The 13,721-nt window shown below is 35.2% G+C and overlaps 1 protein-coding gene across 6 annotated transcripts in view; it reads left to right on the forward strand.

Annotated features, from left to right (window-relative positions):
* LOC121409999 (trichohyalin-like) overlaps nucleotides 1-13,721 on the forward strand; it is an 80,650-nt gene that overhangs the window by 41,321 nt on the left and 25,608 nt on the right. For 4 of the 6 annotated variants that reach the window (XM_041601799.1, XM_041601803.1, XM_041601804.1 and 1 more), the window contains exons 33-43: nucleotides 1,751-1,909; nucleotides 2,297-2,479; nucleotides 2,853-3,015; nucleotides 3,354-3,544; nucleotides 3,930-4,150; nucleotides 5,254-5,441; nucleotides 6,639-6,668; nucleotides 7,268-7,407; nucleotides 8,444-8,636; nucleotides 11,826-11,968; nucleotides 13,104-13,235. In XM_041601799.1, the coding sequence (XP_041457733.1) occupies nucleotides 1,751-1,909; nucleotides 2,297-2,479; nucleotides 2,853-3,015; nucleotides 3,354-3,544; nucleotides 3,930-4,150; nucleotides 5,254-5,441; nucleotides 6,639-6,668; nucleotides 7,268-7,407; nucleotides 8,444-8,636; nucleotides 11,826-11,968; nucleotides 13,104-13,235 (1,743 nt within the window). The remainder of the gene's footprint in view (nucleotides 1-1,750; nucleotides 1,910-2,296; nucleotides 2,480-2,852; nucleotides 3,016-3,353; nucleotides 3,545-3,929; nucleotides 4,151-5,253; nucleotides 5,442-6,638; nucleotides 6,669-7,267; nucleotides 7,408-8,443; nucleotides 8,637-11,825; nucleotides 11,969-13,103; nucleotides 13,236-13,721) is intronic. The other 2 variants (XM_041601805.1, XM_041601801.1) reach the window with 2 other exon arrangements.

The following is a 13,721-nucleotide window of genomic DNA, read 5'->3' on the forward strand; positions in this document are numbered from 1 at the left end:
GCAAATTTGGTCTCAAAAGTTGAGCGAGATTTCAAAGATAAAAGTCATAAAATTTTGTGGCACTATCTTTTTGCATTTTGGAAAAATCGCGCGAAGCGTTTAGAGGTTGAGAGGGCATTATCCCCCCCCCCAGTTTTTTTTGTTTTTCGCCTGCATAGAAGAGTGAGACTATAGGCGCCGCATTTCCGATGGCGGAAACAGCAGCATTGTCAACACTGAAATTTTAACCAAGGTTAAGTTTTTTAATTATAATCATAACTTGAAAAGTATAAGGGTAATCAAGTATTACTGAACATCGTGCCTGAGTTTCATGTTACATGACCAAGGTCAAAGGTCATTTATGTTCAATGAACTTAGACCATTTTTGGGAATCAGTAAAGGTAACAAAGCATTACTGATCATCCTGCCCGAGTTTCAGGTCACATGACAAAGGTCATTTAGGGTCAATGAACTTTTACCTTGTTGGGGGTATTTGTTGAATTACTATGATCGTAACTTTATGGATATAGTTAATGCAATGTGGACATAGGGGTAATCCAGTAACGTTGGTCATCTTGCACAAGTCGTATGTCATTTGATCAAAATAAAATGTTATTTTGGGTCAATGAACATAGTAGAATATTATATAAATGGTGTTTTTTGTGAATAATTATTTTATAGTCATTTGCATAGTCAGCATTGCTGCTATATTGAATCGCGTGATGCAGGCGAGACTGCCAGATGCGCTCCACTTGTTAGTGTTAAAAAGTTGATGAAGAGCTGAAAATTGATCCAAACTTTTTATACAATAATAATTCAAGATTTTTTCTTTTATGTTTAATGCATTGTATAGAACAAAGAATTATGAGAATATGAGCTAATGGGGGACTGACCTGTGGTAAGCCTGTAGTAATATGAAATCAGATCAGGGTGTAACAAAGAGAGATATTTACATTGGATTGTAACTTCTTACTTATAGATTGACTTACGGCCACCGCACACCTTACGACCCGACTGGTCTGTGACTTAGTGAGGGGAGATGAATCGCAAGGTGGTCATAAGCCTCGACATTGCACACCTTGCGATCCGATCTGCGACTCATGAGCTTTTTGCTTTTTGGCAAAGCAACTGAGAAAGTGCACTTCTGCATATGCGCGTTGATCATAATATGCGTCGTGCAACTCTACTGTCTGATTGGCTGGAAGTTGGATTGAGCTTGCGATCCAGTCATAAGGATTCGACATGTCAAATCCTTCCGATTTTCCTTGCGACTTGTCTCTGACCGGTCTGCGACGCTCAAGCTGACAAGAGCTGTGACGTCACATCTCCCCTCACTCAGTCGCAAGCCAGTCGGCGACCAGTCGGGTAGTAACGTGTGCGGTGGCCCTTAGACTGGAAGTTACACTTAATTATGCATATTGTTACACTTCCCTCTTTTAGTGATCCCTCACTGTCTCTGTTTTGTTCTTGTTCTTCAAAGCAATCATTAGAGTATTTGGTAGAGCACCTTCCAATGAACTTCTCCATTTCGTACTCTAGGTATACATGTTGGCCCCTCAACAGTCATGACATTCCCAAAGGTACCATTGGAGCAACAAATACAGCAAGAGTTCATTGACAAAGTGAATAGATCTTCAAAAGCTTCTTCATGTATCATTTCTATCTCTACATACTATCTTTATGTGCTGTTATTCAAATTCTCAATTCTTAACACTTCTTGTGATTCCTAACATGTTTCATCTTTGTTGCCTTTAAACCTATAAACTTCCAGAAAGGAGTAGCTGTGTTGCTTGAGAGTCGCCTGCAAGTAATGAAAGCTAATCAAGGTCAAGAGGTCACAGATGAAGATGTAGAGGTCAGCCTTATTGCGGACCTTCAGGAGAAACAGGACAAAGAGGCAAGCTATCTCATGGAAGATCTTGAGAGCAAGGTAAGAAATCACACCTCATAGGGAAAATCAGCATATAATAATGGTAATGCATTTCATTTCTAAAGTGTCAAAGCGCTGCACAATACTATGAACACAAATGTTTGAATGAGGAGACAGGATGGAACTAAATTGATGAGATACTTGGAGAGAATCTGTCATTTATTAATTGTTTCAAGAAGAATGATCTGTCCTAAGAATAACTGAGCTATGACCCACAGATTGAAGTGATGAGTTGTGTATTCTGATATCTTTAGGTTTCTTTCACAATTCATAAAAGAAATTGCAGTTTCTCATTACACCCCAAATGTTACATTTTGTTAATGTTTTCTTAATGTACATCTAAGAAATACCAGGGATCATCTTATCTATGATCTTTGTTAATTTCAGAGTGCAATGACCCTGAAGCAATTGAAGCAAGTTCAGTTCATTGCAAGGGCCAATGGATGGAATGACAATGTAGCAGCCACTGTCCTGGTGACCAAGTCAGATACTGAGATGGTGTCTGAAGAACAACTCTTAAAAGCTCTGGAGAACAAATATGATGTGATGAGGGACAAACTACTGGCAGAGGTGAGCTCACTTTACTCCTGCTATTGATTAGACTGTGGATTTCTGTAGAATGTATGTATGTATGTTTTATATATCATATATATATTTATATGGCTGAGGTATCGACAATGACCATTGACACACCAGTCGAGCTCCAATTATCAAAAGGAATGAAATTTGGTACACTATTATCTAGATGATATTATGTCAACTATATTTATTGAAACCTAATGACACTGAACTATAACTATTGCTACTACTCTCACATGCTGCATTCTTGGTTCTACTCCATACAATCTTTCAGCAATCCAACAAGACCTTGCTATTTGGTGCTGTATGAGATAAATCATTGTGGTGTTGAGAGAAGTTTTTGATGCATTTTTGTTTTCTGTAGGCTTTGATTAAGCAGACAGGTCAAGCAGAATGGGCCAAGCTGACTGAACGTGAGCGACAGGCTCGTCTCATGAAACTCAAGCTCCAGGAACGGAAGATGAGACAAGAAAATAAGTTTGATGAGGCCAACTCCCTACTCAGTCAGGGCATCAAGGATCAAGCAGGTAGAAAGGATAATGATGATGATGATGATGATGATGATGATGATGATGATGATGATGATGATGATGGTGGTGGTGGTGGTGGTGGTGGTGGTGGTGGTGGTGATGGTGGTGGTGGTGGTGATCATGATGATGATGATGATGGTAATGATGACAATGATGATGGTGATGGTGGTGGTGGTGGTGGTGGTGGTGGTGTTGATGACGGCATTGATTATTTGGAAGATGAAAATGAGGTGGAAAAGAAGAATGGTGTTGATGATGTCCACAAAAATACTCATTTCATTTGTTTCCATTTACAACCATTGTTTTATCACAAATTTTTAATGTCATTTGTTTAGAACTTGCTCGGTTGCTAGGGGCAACCAAAACTGAGCAGGAAGAGAAGTTGAAGCAGCGTCTTGAAAGAAAGAAGCAATTAAAGGAGGAACGTGAAGCCCAAGGATTAGAGGCTAGTGATGAGGTGTTAGATGAAATTGTACAACATGAGATGTCTCGCAAGGAAGTCCTAGAAGAAAGGAAAAAGAGACACGTGAGTTACTTTTTTTACCTTACTTTCTATTTCTTTCCCTCTCTGTCTCTTGCTCTTTTCTATCTATAAGCTTTTTCTCTATTACTCTTTCTTTTTTTTCTTGATTTTGTCATTTTGTCTGACTCTCTACTTGTTAATCACGATATATTATAGTTTAAAAGGAAATAAGTCTATTTGTATTTGCTTTTTTTCTCACAGTAATATATAGCTTTTATATCTTCATAAGAGAAGCAAGTAGTGTATCGGTAATATGAAGTACTGTGTTGACCATTTTTTGAAAGGTGAATTTGTAGGTTAGCATAGCATCACACTTAAAATGAAGCTGAACATGCCTAATGATGGCATGGAAGTTAAAATAATTGATTTTCTCTTATTGCACTTCTAGAACATCTTAGAAGGACTGAACAATCACTTTGAAGATGAGAAAAATGCTCTTCTAGCTGCCTTGAGAAAACAAGATGATTCATTTCAGGGAGAGAAAGAAAGACAACTGGCCTTGGCTAAACTTAGAAGAGATCAACGTAAACTACAAGATGAGGAAAAGTTTGAAGCAGCTGCTGCTTTATTTGGATTAGCACAACAGCATGAGAAGGCTAGAGAAACCAAGTAAGTCTTAAGAGATGTTATTGAAATATACATGTTTGTAAAATAAATGGAAGTTTTTATGCTGGACTTGGCATGCTGTTAATGTGTGTTGAAATTATCATCTTATCCATTTATTTAAAAATGTTCACAGAACACGAAGGGATATAAAGAGAAAGAAAATGCACATTTGAATTATGATAAAACTATATTTTATTTCCATTGAATGTTGACAGTTTTGCACCCAACGTCTTATAGCAAAAGACTTTTTTCTTTGTATATGAAATCATTTGTATTGCCTTTTTTTATATATTTGATAGAAATGCATTACCCCTAATACTCCTGGGGTATACAAAGCTTGTTAACGGGGGAGGGGCATTATGACCCCCCTGAGATCTGTGCCATGGGTTGCCCGATGGCTATTAGATTTTGCTCAGGGGTCAAAAATTATGTAATCTACACAGTTGTATAGCTAAATTTACAAAAGTCCTTTTATTTGTATTTTTTTCATTAATTTATGCTTATTTAAGCGGGAAATCTTAGATTTTGGTATTTCTCACTAAATAAAGCCTCGGGAATAGCAATTTTTGGTACAAATGTCTTTCATATCTCCCTCATCAATTCCTGAAAGAAAAAGATAGGTAGTGGCAGTTGTTTCTTGTGTATTTTTTTGTTTTTCAATTTTCTTATATATTTCTTTAGTTTTCATCAGCTTTTTCAGATACATATGTGTGGGTGTGTCTGTGTGGTAATTATTTACACTATTTGAAACAATGATGATACTTTCAAGAAAAGTAGTATGGCCCTTCCTTGTCAAATTTTTGTGGGTACTTCCTTATGCCTCAATATTTCAAAACAACAATTTCAGGACTTTTTGTCTCTGATCCTTCCTGCAAATTTTGATACCAAATTTATGGCTGTCGGATCTACCATGTGGGTGTCAGGTTAAGTTTACCAAATACATGTCACTGAAATTTCTATATTTCTCTATACGACGGTGTATAACCCAATGTACAAAATCAGAAGCTTTTCCAGTTTATGAAAATACTCCCCCTCCCCCGAGATTTAGGGATAAGTGGCTTAGACGTTCATCAGTGTAATTATTTCTTTCTATCATGTTACCTTAGCTATGAGAAGGATAAAGAACGTCAGAAGCAGCTTGCTAAAGAGAGATTAGCAGCTAGACGAGCCAAGATGGCAGCAGAAAAACAAAGTGGTAAAGTAGAGCATCTTACAAGGTCTGAAATTCAAGAACAACTTTTGACTGAAGAGAAAGAGAATGCTAAAGCAGATGCAGCACATGCCACCAAGACAGGTAAGATGCATTACAGCAATAGAACAATATCATATTTGGGGGTTTCTTTGGATTATTAAAATTTGTTAGCATAGCAGCCAACTACTCCTATATTGGCAGATTAAATTATCATTTTTTACCTCCTGAAATGCTTGATTTTCCAAATATTCCTTGTTATTCAATGAAAAGTCAATGCTTAAGTATACAACTTCTGTAAAGATTCCTACTGTTTACTTCATTCTGATTTCTGGTCTCAAAAGCTTGGTAGCTATGTGTTAGGATTTAATATATTTCATGGTTGGTCTTTAATTTCAACATCCACCAAGATAAATCATATTTTAATTTATTAACTCAGTCCCAGTCTATCAATATCAGTCTTATACACCTGTATCTTCAGATTTGGTCATTTTGTCCAAACTGCAAAGGAATTATGTGTAGATGAATTCATTAAGTCAAAGAGTATTACAACTTGGGTGAATAGTTCCCTGTAGTCATGCCTGAATTCACCCCCTGTCATTGTTCAATTTAACCAAGTCTAACAAGTCACTGATACATGATTTATTACCATGTTCATTGATTTATTCCTATAGATTTTTGCATGGATATTTACTAATTAACCTTTCTTAGTCCACTTTGCTTCTGCTAATATGTTTGAATAAAATCTCATATTCATTTCTTTTACTTGATTTATATTCCAATTTAACTTCATCACTACCCATTAAACACCTGTATTCCATTAAATGCAGTAATGGGTATTCATCCATTAACTCCATCTTCATAGCATGTAGATAATATCATGTGAAAGATAATGATGTATAATTACACTTTGTGTGGTAACTGTTCTGATAATTATCTCTTAACTCTACTTCATATCAATTGACTTATTAACATGCAAATACCATGTCGTGAACACAAAGCAAATTTACTTATATTCATCCCCCCCCCCCCAATAATGTAAGACCTCTTTTTATTTGTAGCTGTGCATCCCATAGCATTGGCTCGTTATATCTAACAAGAACTTAATATCACATGTAGATATAATATCCACCCACTTACAGCAGCACTGAAGCAGAGTAATTACTGATCACTAGCTATTCTAACTTATTAACCTTATTAACATGCCACAGTGAGTTTGGAGAATATATTTTCATTCTATAATTTCATCTTCATTGCTTCCATCATGTGTGCACCATCTATCCTCACCATCACACTCATCAGCTGATGGAGACGTTCTTGTTATTAAGCAAGGTAACTCATTACAAACATTAGCACTTATTTCTAGTACTTCATTTTCATGTTTTATATAAATATATTATTTGCAGGTTATTACTTAGAGGGAGGGGTAGGATAGAAGATGTTCTAACCCATTTTTTATCATTTCATTGTTGTTGATGAATAGCAACCCAAATGAATGGAACAAGTTGTATGTGTGCCATATGGTTATAAATTATCATAATTTTGTTTTACATGTATCAAATCTCACTTCTGAAGAGCGCAGCATATTGTATTAAGCAATAAACAAATCATTCTTTTTATGCTCTGTAGCAGTTGTATGTATATATTTTTTATGTATGATAACAATGTTTTCATACTTTGCTTGTAAGAGAACATCGCATTTATTATAACTAAAGATTAGTCCCTGTGTGATTGTGAATTATACAGGTTTACATTTGATTTCAATATGGAGAGATTGATAGGCCTATACACTAATCAAGTCATGTAATTGTTTGGACCTACCCTGAGAGGGTATGCAAGGGATGAATATTCATTTATAACCTATATTTTTTCATCAATGTATGTTTGTGACTTGAATTGAGTAACCTTAATCCTGATATTGTTTTCTTAAGATCCTATATCCCTGGTTTCTACGGTGATGGATGAGGTAGATAAGAAGCAGAGTACTGAGAGAGATGTTCTAGTCACTCTGGTAGATGGTGCCTTGAATAATACCAAGGAACGCTCACGACTTGAAGAGCTAGCTCTGAAGGTAGGAACAAATTTTTAGTTGATAAATGAATAGTGTGAACTTGATACAACTGTTTCATTCCTGGTATATATGATAAGCACCCACTTCACCATTAAGTAATAAGTTTATTTATGCAGTTGAATATAACTGTTAGCAAGTTATGAGTTACTTCATGCATGACTGCTGACATTTTATTATGTTTCATCCCAACTTGACACATGTGTTTCAAGTAGGTAGGATTTCATTTTCTCTACTCAACCGTATTTTAAGAAATAATAAACTTGCACTTAAAGGGATGGTCTGGACTGGAAATATTTATAGCCTAATAAATGGAGTAGAATTCACTGAGCAAAATGCCGAAAGTTTCATCAAAATCGGATAACAAATAACAAAGTTATTGAATTTTAAAGTTTAGCAATATTTTGTGGAAACAGTTGTCATGAATATTCATGAGGTGGGCTGATGATGTCGCATCCCCACTTGTTCTTTTGTATTTTATTGTATGAAATTTGGTTTATTCAATTTTTTTCCTCCAAGAACTAGAAAAAATGGATTGACATCTGATTTAGTGCATTAGATATTAATTGCTGCAACTAATTTCATTATAAAGGAGATATATTATTCACACAAGTATGAAATAATGACAAAAATATGATTTTATGTAATAACATAAGATAACGGAAAGTGGAGATGTGACATCATCAGCCAACCTAATGAATATTCATGACGACTGTTTTCTCAAAATATTGCTAAATTTTAAACCTGAATAACTTTATTATTTGTTATCCGACTTTGATGAAATTTTTGGCATTTTGCTCAGTGAATTCTACTCTATGTATTAAAATATAAATATTTTCAGCCTGGACCAACCCTTTAAGATAGAGTCACCAGGCATATATATTTGTATCTGAATGAAATACATGTAAGCAAACACCAAATCATCAAGGATATTCTACATTTAGATGAATATGTTATTATGGCATTGTTTGATTGTGTTTACATCAGTATATATGAGCATTATAACTATACAAGAGACTCATTGTATATTTTGATGCAGGATCTGCTTGCCCAGTTAGAAGCTCTGAAGGAAGAAAGACGACAGCTTCGAGAGGATGCTGATCTAGAGTTTGGTGATGTAGATGTATCTAATCTGAATGAAGAAGAATTATCAAGACATCTTACACAGGTCTCAGAGTATCAAGAACAACAACATAGACTTCTTAAGAATGCTATTAACATCAAAATAGAAAGTAAGATATCACATCCCTTATGGCATGACTTCTGCAGTAAGACACCGTTGTCATTACACTTTCTATAACTAGTTTACTGGAAACCAGTTTGGAAGAACGCTTTGCTAGCATTCCCATTTGATCACATGAAAGTGGTTTTCAAAATCACTTCACGTAAAGCAATCGTGTTGCTATGAAAACAATCTCATTGGGGTGACACATTTCGCGTGAAATATGAAACTTCAATGAAGGCATTCTACACTTGTTCTGTGGAGTAGCATGCTCAAAATGTGCGAAAATTGCTTTCCGAAGAACAGTTGTGTCCTCACACTAAAACAAGTTTAACGAGTCAAAGTGGTCTTGAAAACTTAATTGCGTGCAGGGGTGTGAGAGTTCAGATTTTTTTTTTTTGATAATCAGCTTAATTTCAGCTTTTTGGGGCTTTCCTCTGTACAAAAAGAATGGGAGCTCGTTCTATTTCAGACTTTTTCACCACTCAGCTTTTTTCAGATCTTTTTATTTGTGACCACTCACACCCCTGATTGCATGGTGGTTTTATGAACCAGTTTGGAAGATTGCTTCCAAGTTCGCTTCGACTATTCTCATTACACGTTAAACTAGTTTCCACTAAACTAGTTTCCAGTAAACTAGTTTTAGGAAGGTAGTGAGAATGGTGTCTAATTTTTGTTACTCAATTAAATTCTAATAACATTAGATAGGAAGTATATGGATCCTGAGACGACCACCCTCTAATACAAGTTCCCCTGGACATCTTTCCCCAAACGACCCCATGATATAATTGTCCCCACCTGATTACCCCCCTTCCCTTTAAAGACAACTGCATTCTTGGTCAATTAACCTATGGACAACTATTCTAGACAACTGCATTCTTGGTCAATTAACCTATGGACAACTATTCTAGACAACTGCATTCTTGGTCAATTAACCTATGGACAACTATTCTAGACAACTGCATTCTTGGTCAATTAACCTATGGACAACTATTCTAGACAACTGCCCCCTATGACAACCACCCACAAGGGCAATTTCCCCTAGGATGATACCCCTACATGATTACCCCCAGGACAACCATCTTCTAAGATACATACCCCTGGGTATTGTGGTTTATTATGATTTCTGCAGATATGTTGCTAATTGATTTACAGTCTGGGAATAAAGGCATTATGTGTCCAGACATTGGTGATGACATAGCAGATCACAAAGACTACATGTAAACCACAGTAGCATGAATATTAAAGGTCAAGTCCACCTCAGAAAATGTTGATTTCAATCAATAGAGAAGAATCAGACAAGCACAATGCTGAAAATTTCATCAAAATTGGATGTAAAATAAGAAAGTTATGACATTTCAAAGTTTTGCTTATTTTTAACAAAATAGTTATATGAACGAGCCAGTTACATCCAAATGAGAGAGTCGATGATGTCACTCACTGTTTCTTTTGTTTTTGTCTCACCTGCATAGCAGAGTGAGACTATAGGCGCCGCTTTTCCAGTGGCGGCGGCGGCGTCAACATCAAATCTTAACCTGAGGTTAAGTTTTTGAAATGACATCATAACTTAAAAGTATATATACCTTGTTCATGAAACTTGGCCATAAGGTTAATCAAGTATTACTGAACATCCTATTAGAGTTTCATGTCACATGACCAAGGTCAAAGGTCATTTAGGGTCAATGAACTTAGACCATGTTGGAGGAATCAACATCAAAATCTTAACCTGAGGTTAACATGACCAAGGTTAAAGGTCATTTAGGGTCAATGAACTTTGGCCGAATTGGGGGTATCTGTTGAATTCCCATCATAACTTTGAAAGGTTATGGATCTGATTCATGAAACTTAGACATAATAGTAATCAAGCATCACTGAACATTTTGTGCAAGTTTCAGGTCTCACGATTAAGGTCAAAGGTCATTTAGGGTCAATGAACTTTGGCCGAATCGGGGGTATCTGTTGAATTACCATCATAACTTTGAAAGTTTATTGGTCTAGTTCGTTAAACTTGGACATTAGAGTAATCAAGTATCACTGAACATTCTGTGCGCATTTCAGGTCACATGACCAAGGTCAAAGGTCAATGAACTTTGGCCGAATTGGGTGTATCTGTTGAATTACCATCATAACTTTGAAAGTTCATGGATCTGATTCATGAAACTTTTACATAAGAGTAATCAAGTACCACTGAACATCCTGTGCCAGTTTCAGGTCACATGATCAAAGTCAAAGGTCATGTAAGGTCAATGAACTTTGGCCATGTTGGGGTTTTTTGTTGAATAACCATCATATCTCTGTAAGTTTATTGGTCTAGTTCATAAAAAGTGGACATAAGAGTAACCACGTATCACTGAATATCTTGTGCGACTTAGAGTAGTTTTCAAAGTGGTTTTCAAAGTCAGCACTGCTGCTATATTGAACTGCGTGATGCAGGTGAGACGGCCAGAGGCATTCCACTTGTTTATTGTTTGAATTATACAATATTTCAATTTTTACGAATTTGATGATTGGGACCTCCTTGCCTGAAGCACAAAATGTTAAAATAATGGAATTTCACGTGTTCAGGGGGAATGAAACTTCATTTAACATGACAATGACAAGAAAATCAAAATATTTCATATAATAAAATACAAAAAAAATAGTGAGAGTTGTCATCAGTTCCCTCATTTGCATACTGACCGAGATGTGCATATAACTGTTTTGTGAAATGAAGCGAAACTTTGAAATACCATAACTTTCTTATTTTACATCTGATTTTGATGAAATTTTCAGTGTTATGCTTGTTGATTTTTTTCTCTTTTTATTCAAATCAAGTTTGTTGGGGTGGATTTGTCCTTTAAGTCAGATCTGAGCACAGGAAATAGATTTGCCTATAAATCTGGTACACCAGCTTTAAAATAATTTTTTTATTCCATTTATGATAGATCACATGATGAGGCAGTGATATTTATTACTGCTCCACCTGGACAGGGTTTTTATTTGACTATCTTCTTTAAGTTTTATTTAAATCCAATGCCATAATGTCATTACCTTGTTTCTTCTGCTGTATAGATGAGAGAGAAAAAAGGAGATGGGGTGGAAGGCTGGCCCACTGATACGTTGATTTCAAAAATTTGAACAGAACATGTAATATAAAGAATTTTTTTGTTTACTTCCATCTTCCAACACAAAAAATTTTACATTTTTTTTCTTTCTTTAGTGACCCGTCGTTCATTGCTTGAGGAGAATCGTTTATCAAAAGAAGAGATTGAAGAGGAACTTGCTGTCATGATGTTATCAGAGCTTCAACAAAAACAAAGTGTTGAAGTCAGTGCTGTTCACCATGTTCTAGAAGGCTTTCCGGTTAGTCTAACAAATACTTCTCTTATGTTCTCTTGATTTCTGCTCAAGCTTACATGCCAATTTATTTTTCATTTTTAATTTAGCTCATACGCCTTGTTCTTTAATCACTTTCAGCTTTGTCCACCATGTTGTTTAGTATTTACATGAATATACATATATTATTTAATCTGTCACCTTTTGCATACCAGTATTCAGAATCATATATCTGAGATGCTTAGTTCAATATATCATATAATAGTGAATAATTTCCCACCACTTAATTCTCTTATTGGATCTATATTTCCAGTGCCTTATGTTTTGGCTGCTGTTACATATACTTTATAGCATGTATGTTTATAGATTCATGTACTTCATTCATGTTGATAAAATGCATAATTATCCCAAATAATTTACTACTTTCATATAGTTTGTTAGAAATTAAAACACACTGTATGATCATGAGGTAGTTATCAAACAGTTAATGCTTTTGATAATAATACTGTCAATTGTTCCTGCTTAGTACACTTTAGCTCGCTGTTGAATTCATTTTTTTTCTTCATTAGTATGACATGAATATTTCATTTTGGATAAAGAAACAGATAAACCTGTCTCACTTAATATGCTGCATATAATATTTCTAGATTTCATGCATATTAAGTGATTATAAATTTAGTTTATGTATATGAAAATTTACCTCTAGATTTGAAAAAGGACCAAATTATTGCTCGCTGTGGAATGGAATATTCATGTTCAAGCTTGGCTATCATTCTCTAAAAGTTATTGTATTGCATGTTTTCATAGCATATATGCTTTTTCATTAATGCTGCCTCTTACGATATACATGTATTGCAAGTGGCGTTCACTTTATATCTAGATTTAGGAGCAATTCCATGAAATTTGTTTATCTGGCCCTTATGCAATGGGCCTTTTTTAAATGAATTATGTCTTTTATCTAGTTCACATGAAAGGGTGTAATACTCTAAAATATTCATGGCTTAAGCCGTTTGTAAAGTGAAGTAAGAATGAAGAGAAATATGGTCAGATGAACAAAAAGGTTATTTCATGGATTTGTCTCTTAATCATTCTAACGCTATATCACATTAGTTTCACATGATTGCCTTTCCACCACACTATTCACCTTCAATATATCTATTAGGGAGATGAAAGAAAAGGTAGAGGCCCTCCTCCTCATGGGCTTGATAAACGTCATAGTATGGCATCCATTGCTTCTGGTGTAGGACACTCATTCAAAGAATTATTCTTCTTGGAATCTACAGAAAGAGTAAAGGTAACAGTTCAATAATGGGAGGTCAACATAAACAGCCTACTTCACTTACCATGATCAAACATCTAACATTGCATTGCATCAGGATATATATCACAAAACATGTCATTCAAATGGTATTTATTAATTATTGAAAATTCAATGTATGCCAATTGTCATCAATTGTTTGATTGTTCAATTTTTTTATTCTAATTTTTATAACATGAAATTTAATTTTTCTCATATTTTTCATGAACATTATGTACGTAAATGAGTAAGGATCATCTGATGAGTTTAATATGAGAAGTCTTTTGCAGGTAAAAGATCGGCTTCTTCTTGTAGTCTCTGAGAAGGATCTGATAGAAGTAATACTTACACAATGTATTTACACCATATATTAACACTCACTTGTCTCTGAGAAGGATCTGATAGAAGTAATACTTACACAATATATTTACACCATATAGTAACACTCACTTGTCTCTGAGAAGGATCTGATAGAAGTAATAC

The sequence above is a fragment of the Lytechinus variegatus genome, chromosome 3 (assembly GCF_018143015.1).
Source record: "Lytechinus variegatus isolate NC3 chromosome 3, Lvar_3.0, whole genome shotgun sequence".
Lineage (NCBI taxonomy): Eukaryota > Metazoa > Echinodermata > Echinoidea > Temnopleuroida > Toxopneustidae > Lytechinus > Lytechinus variegatus.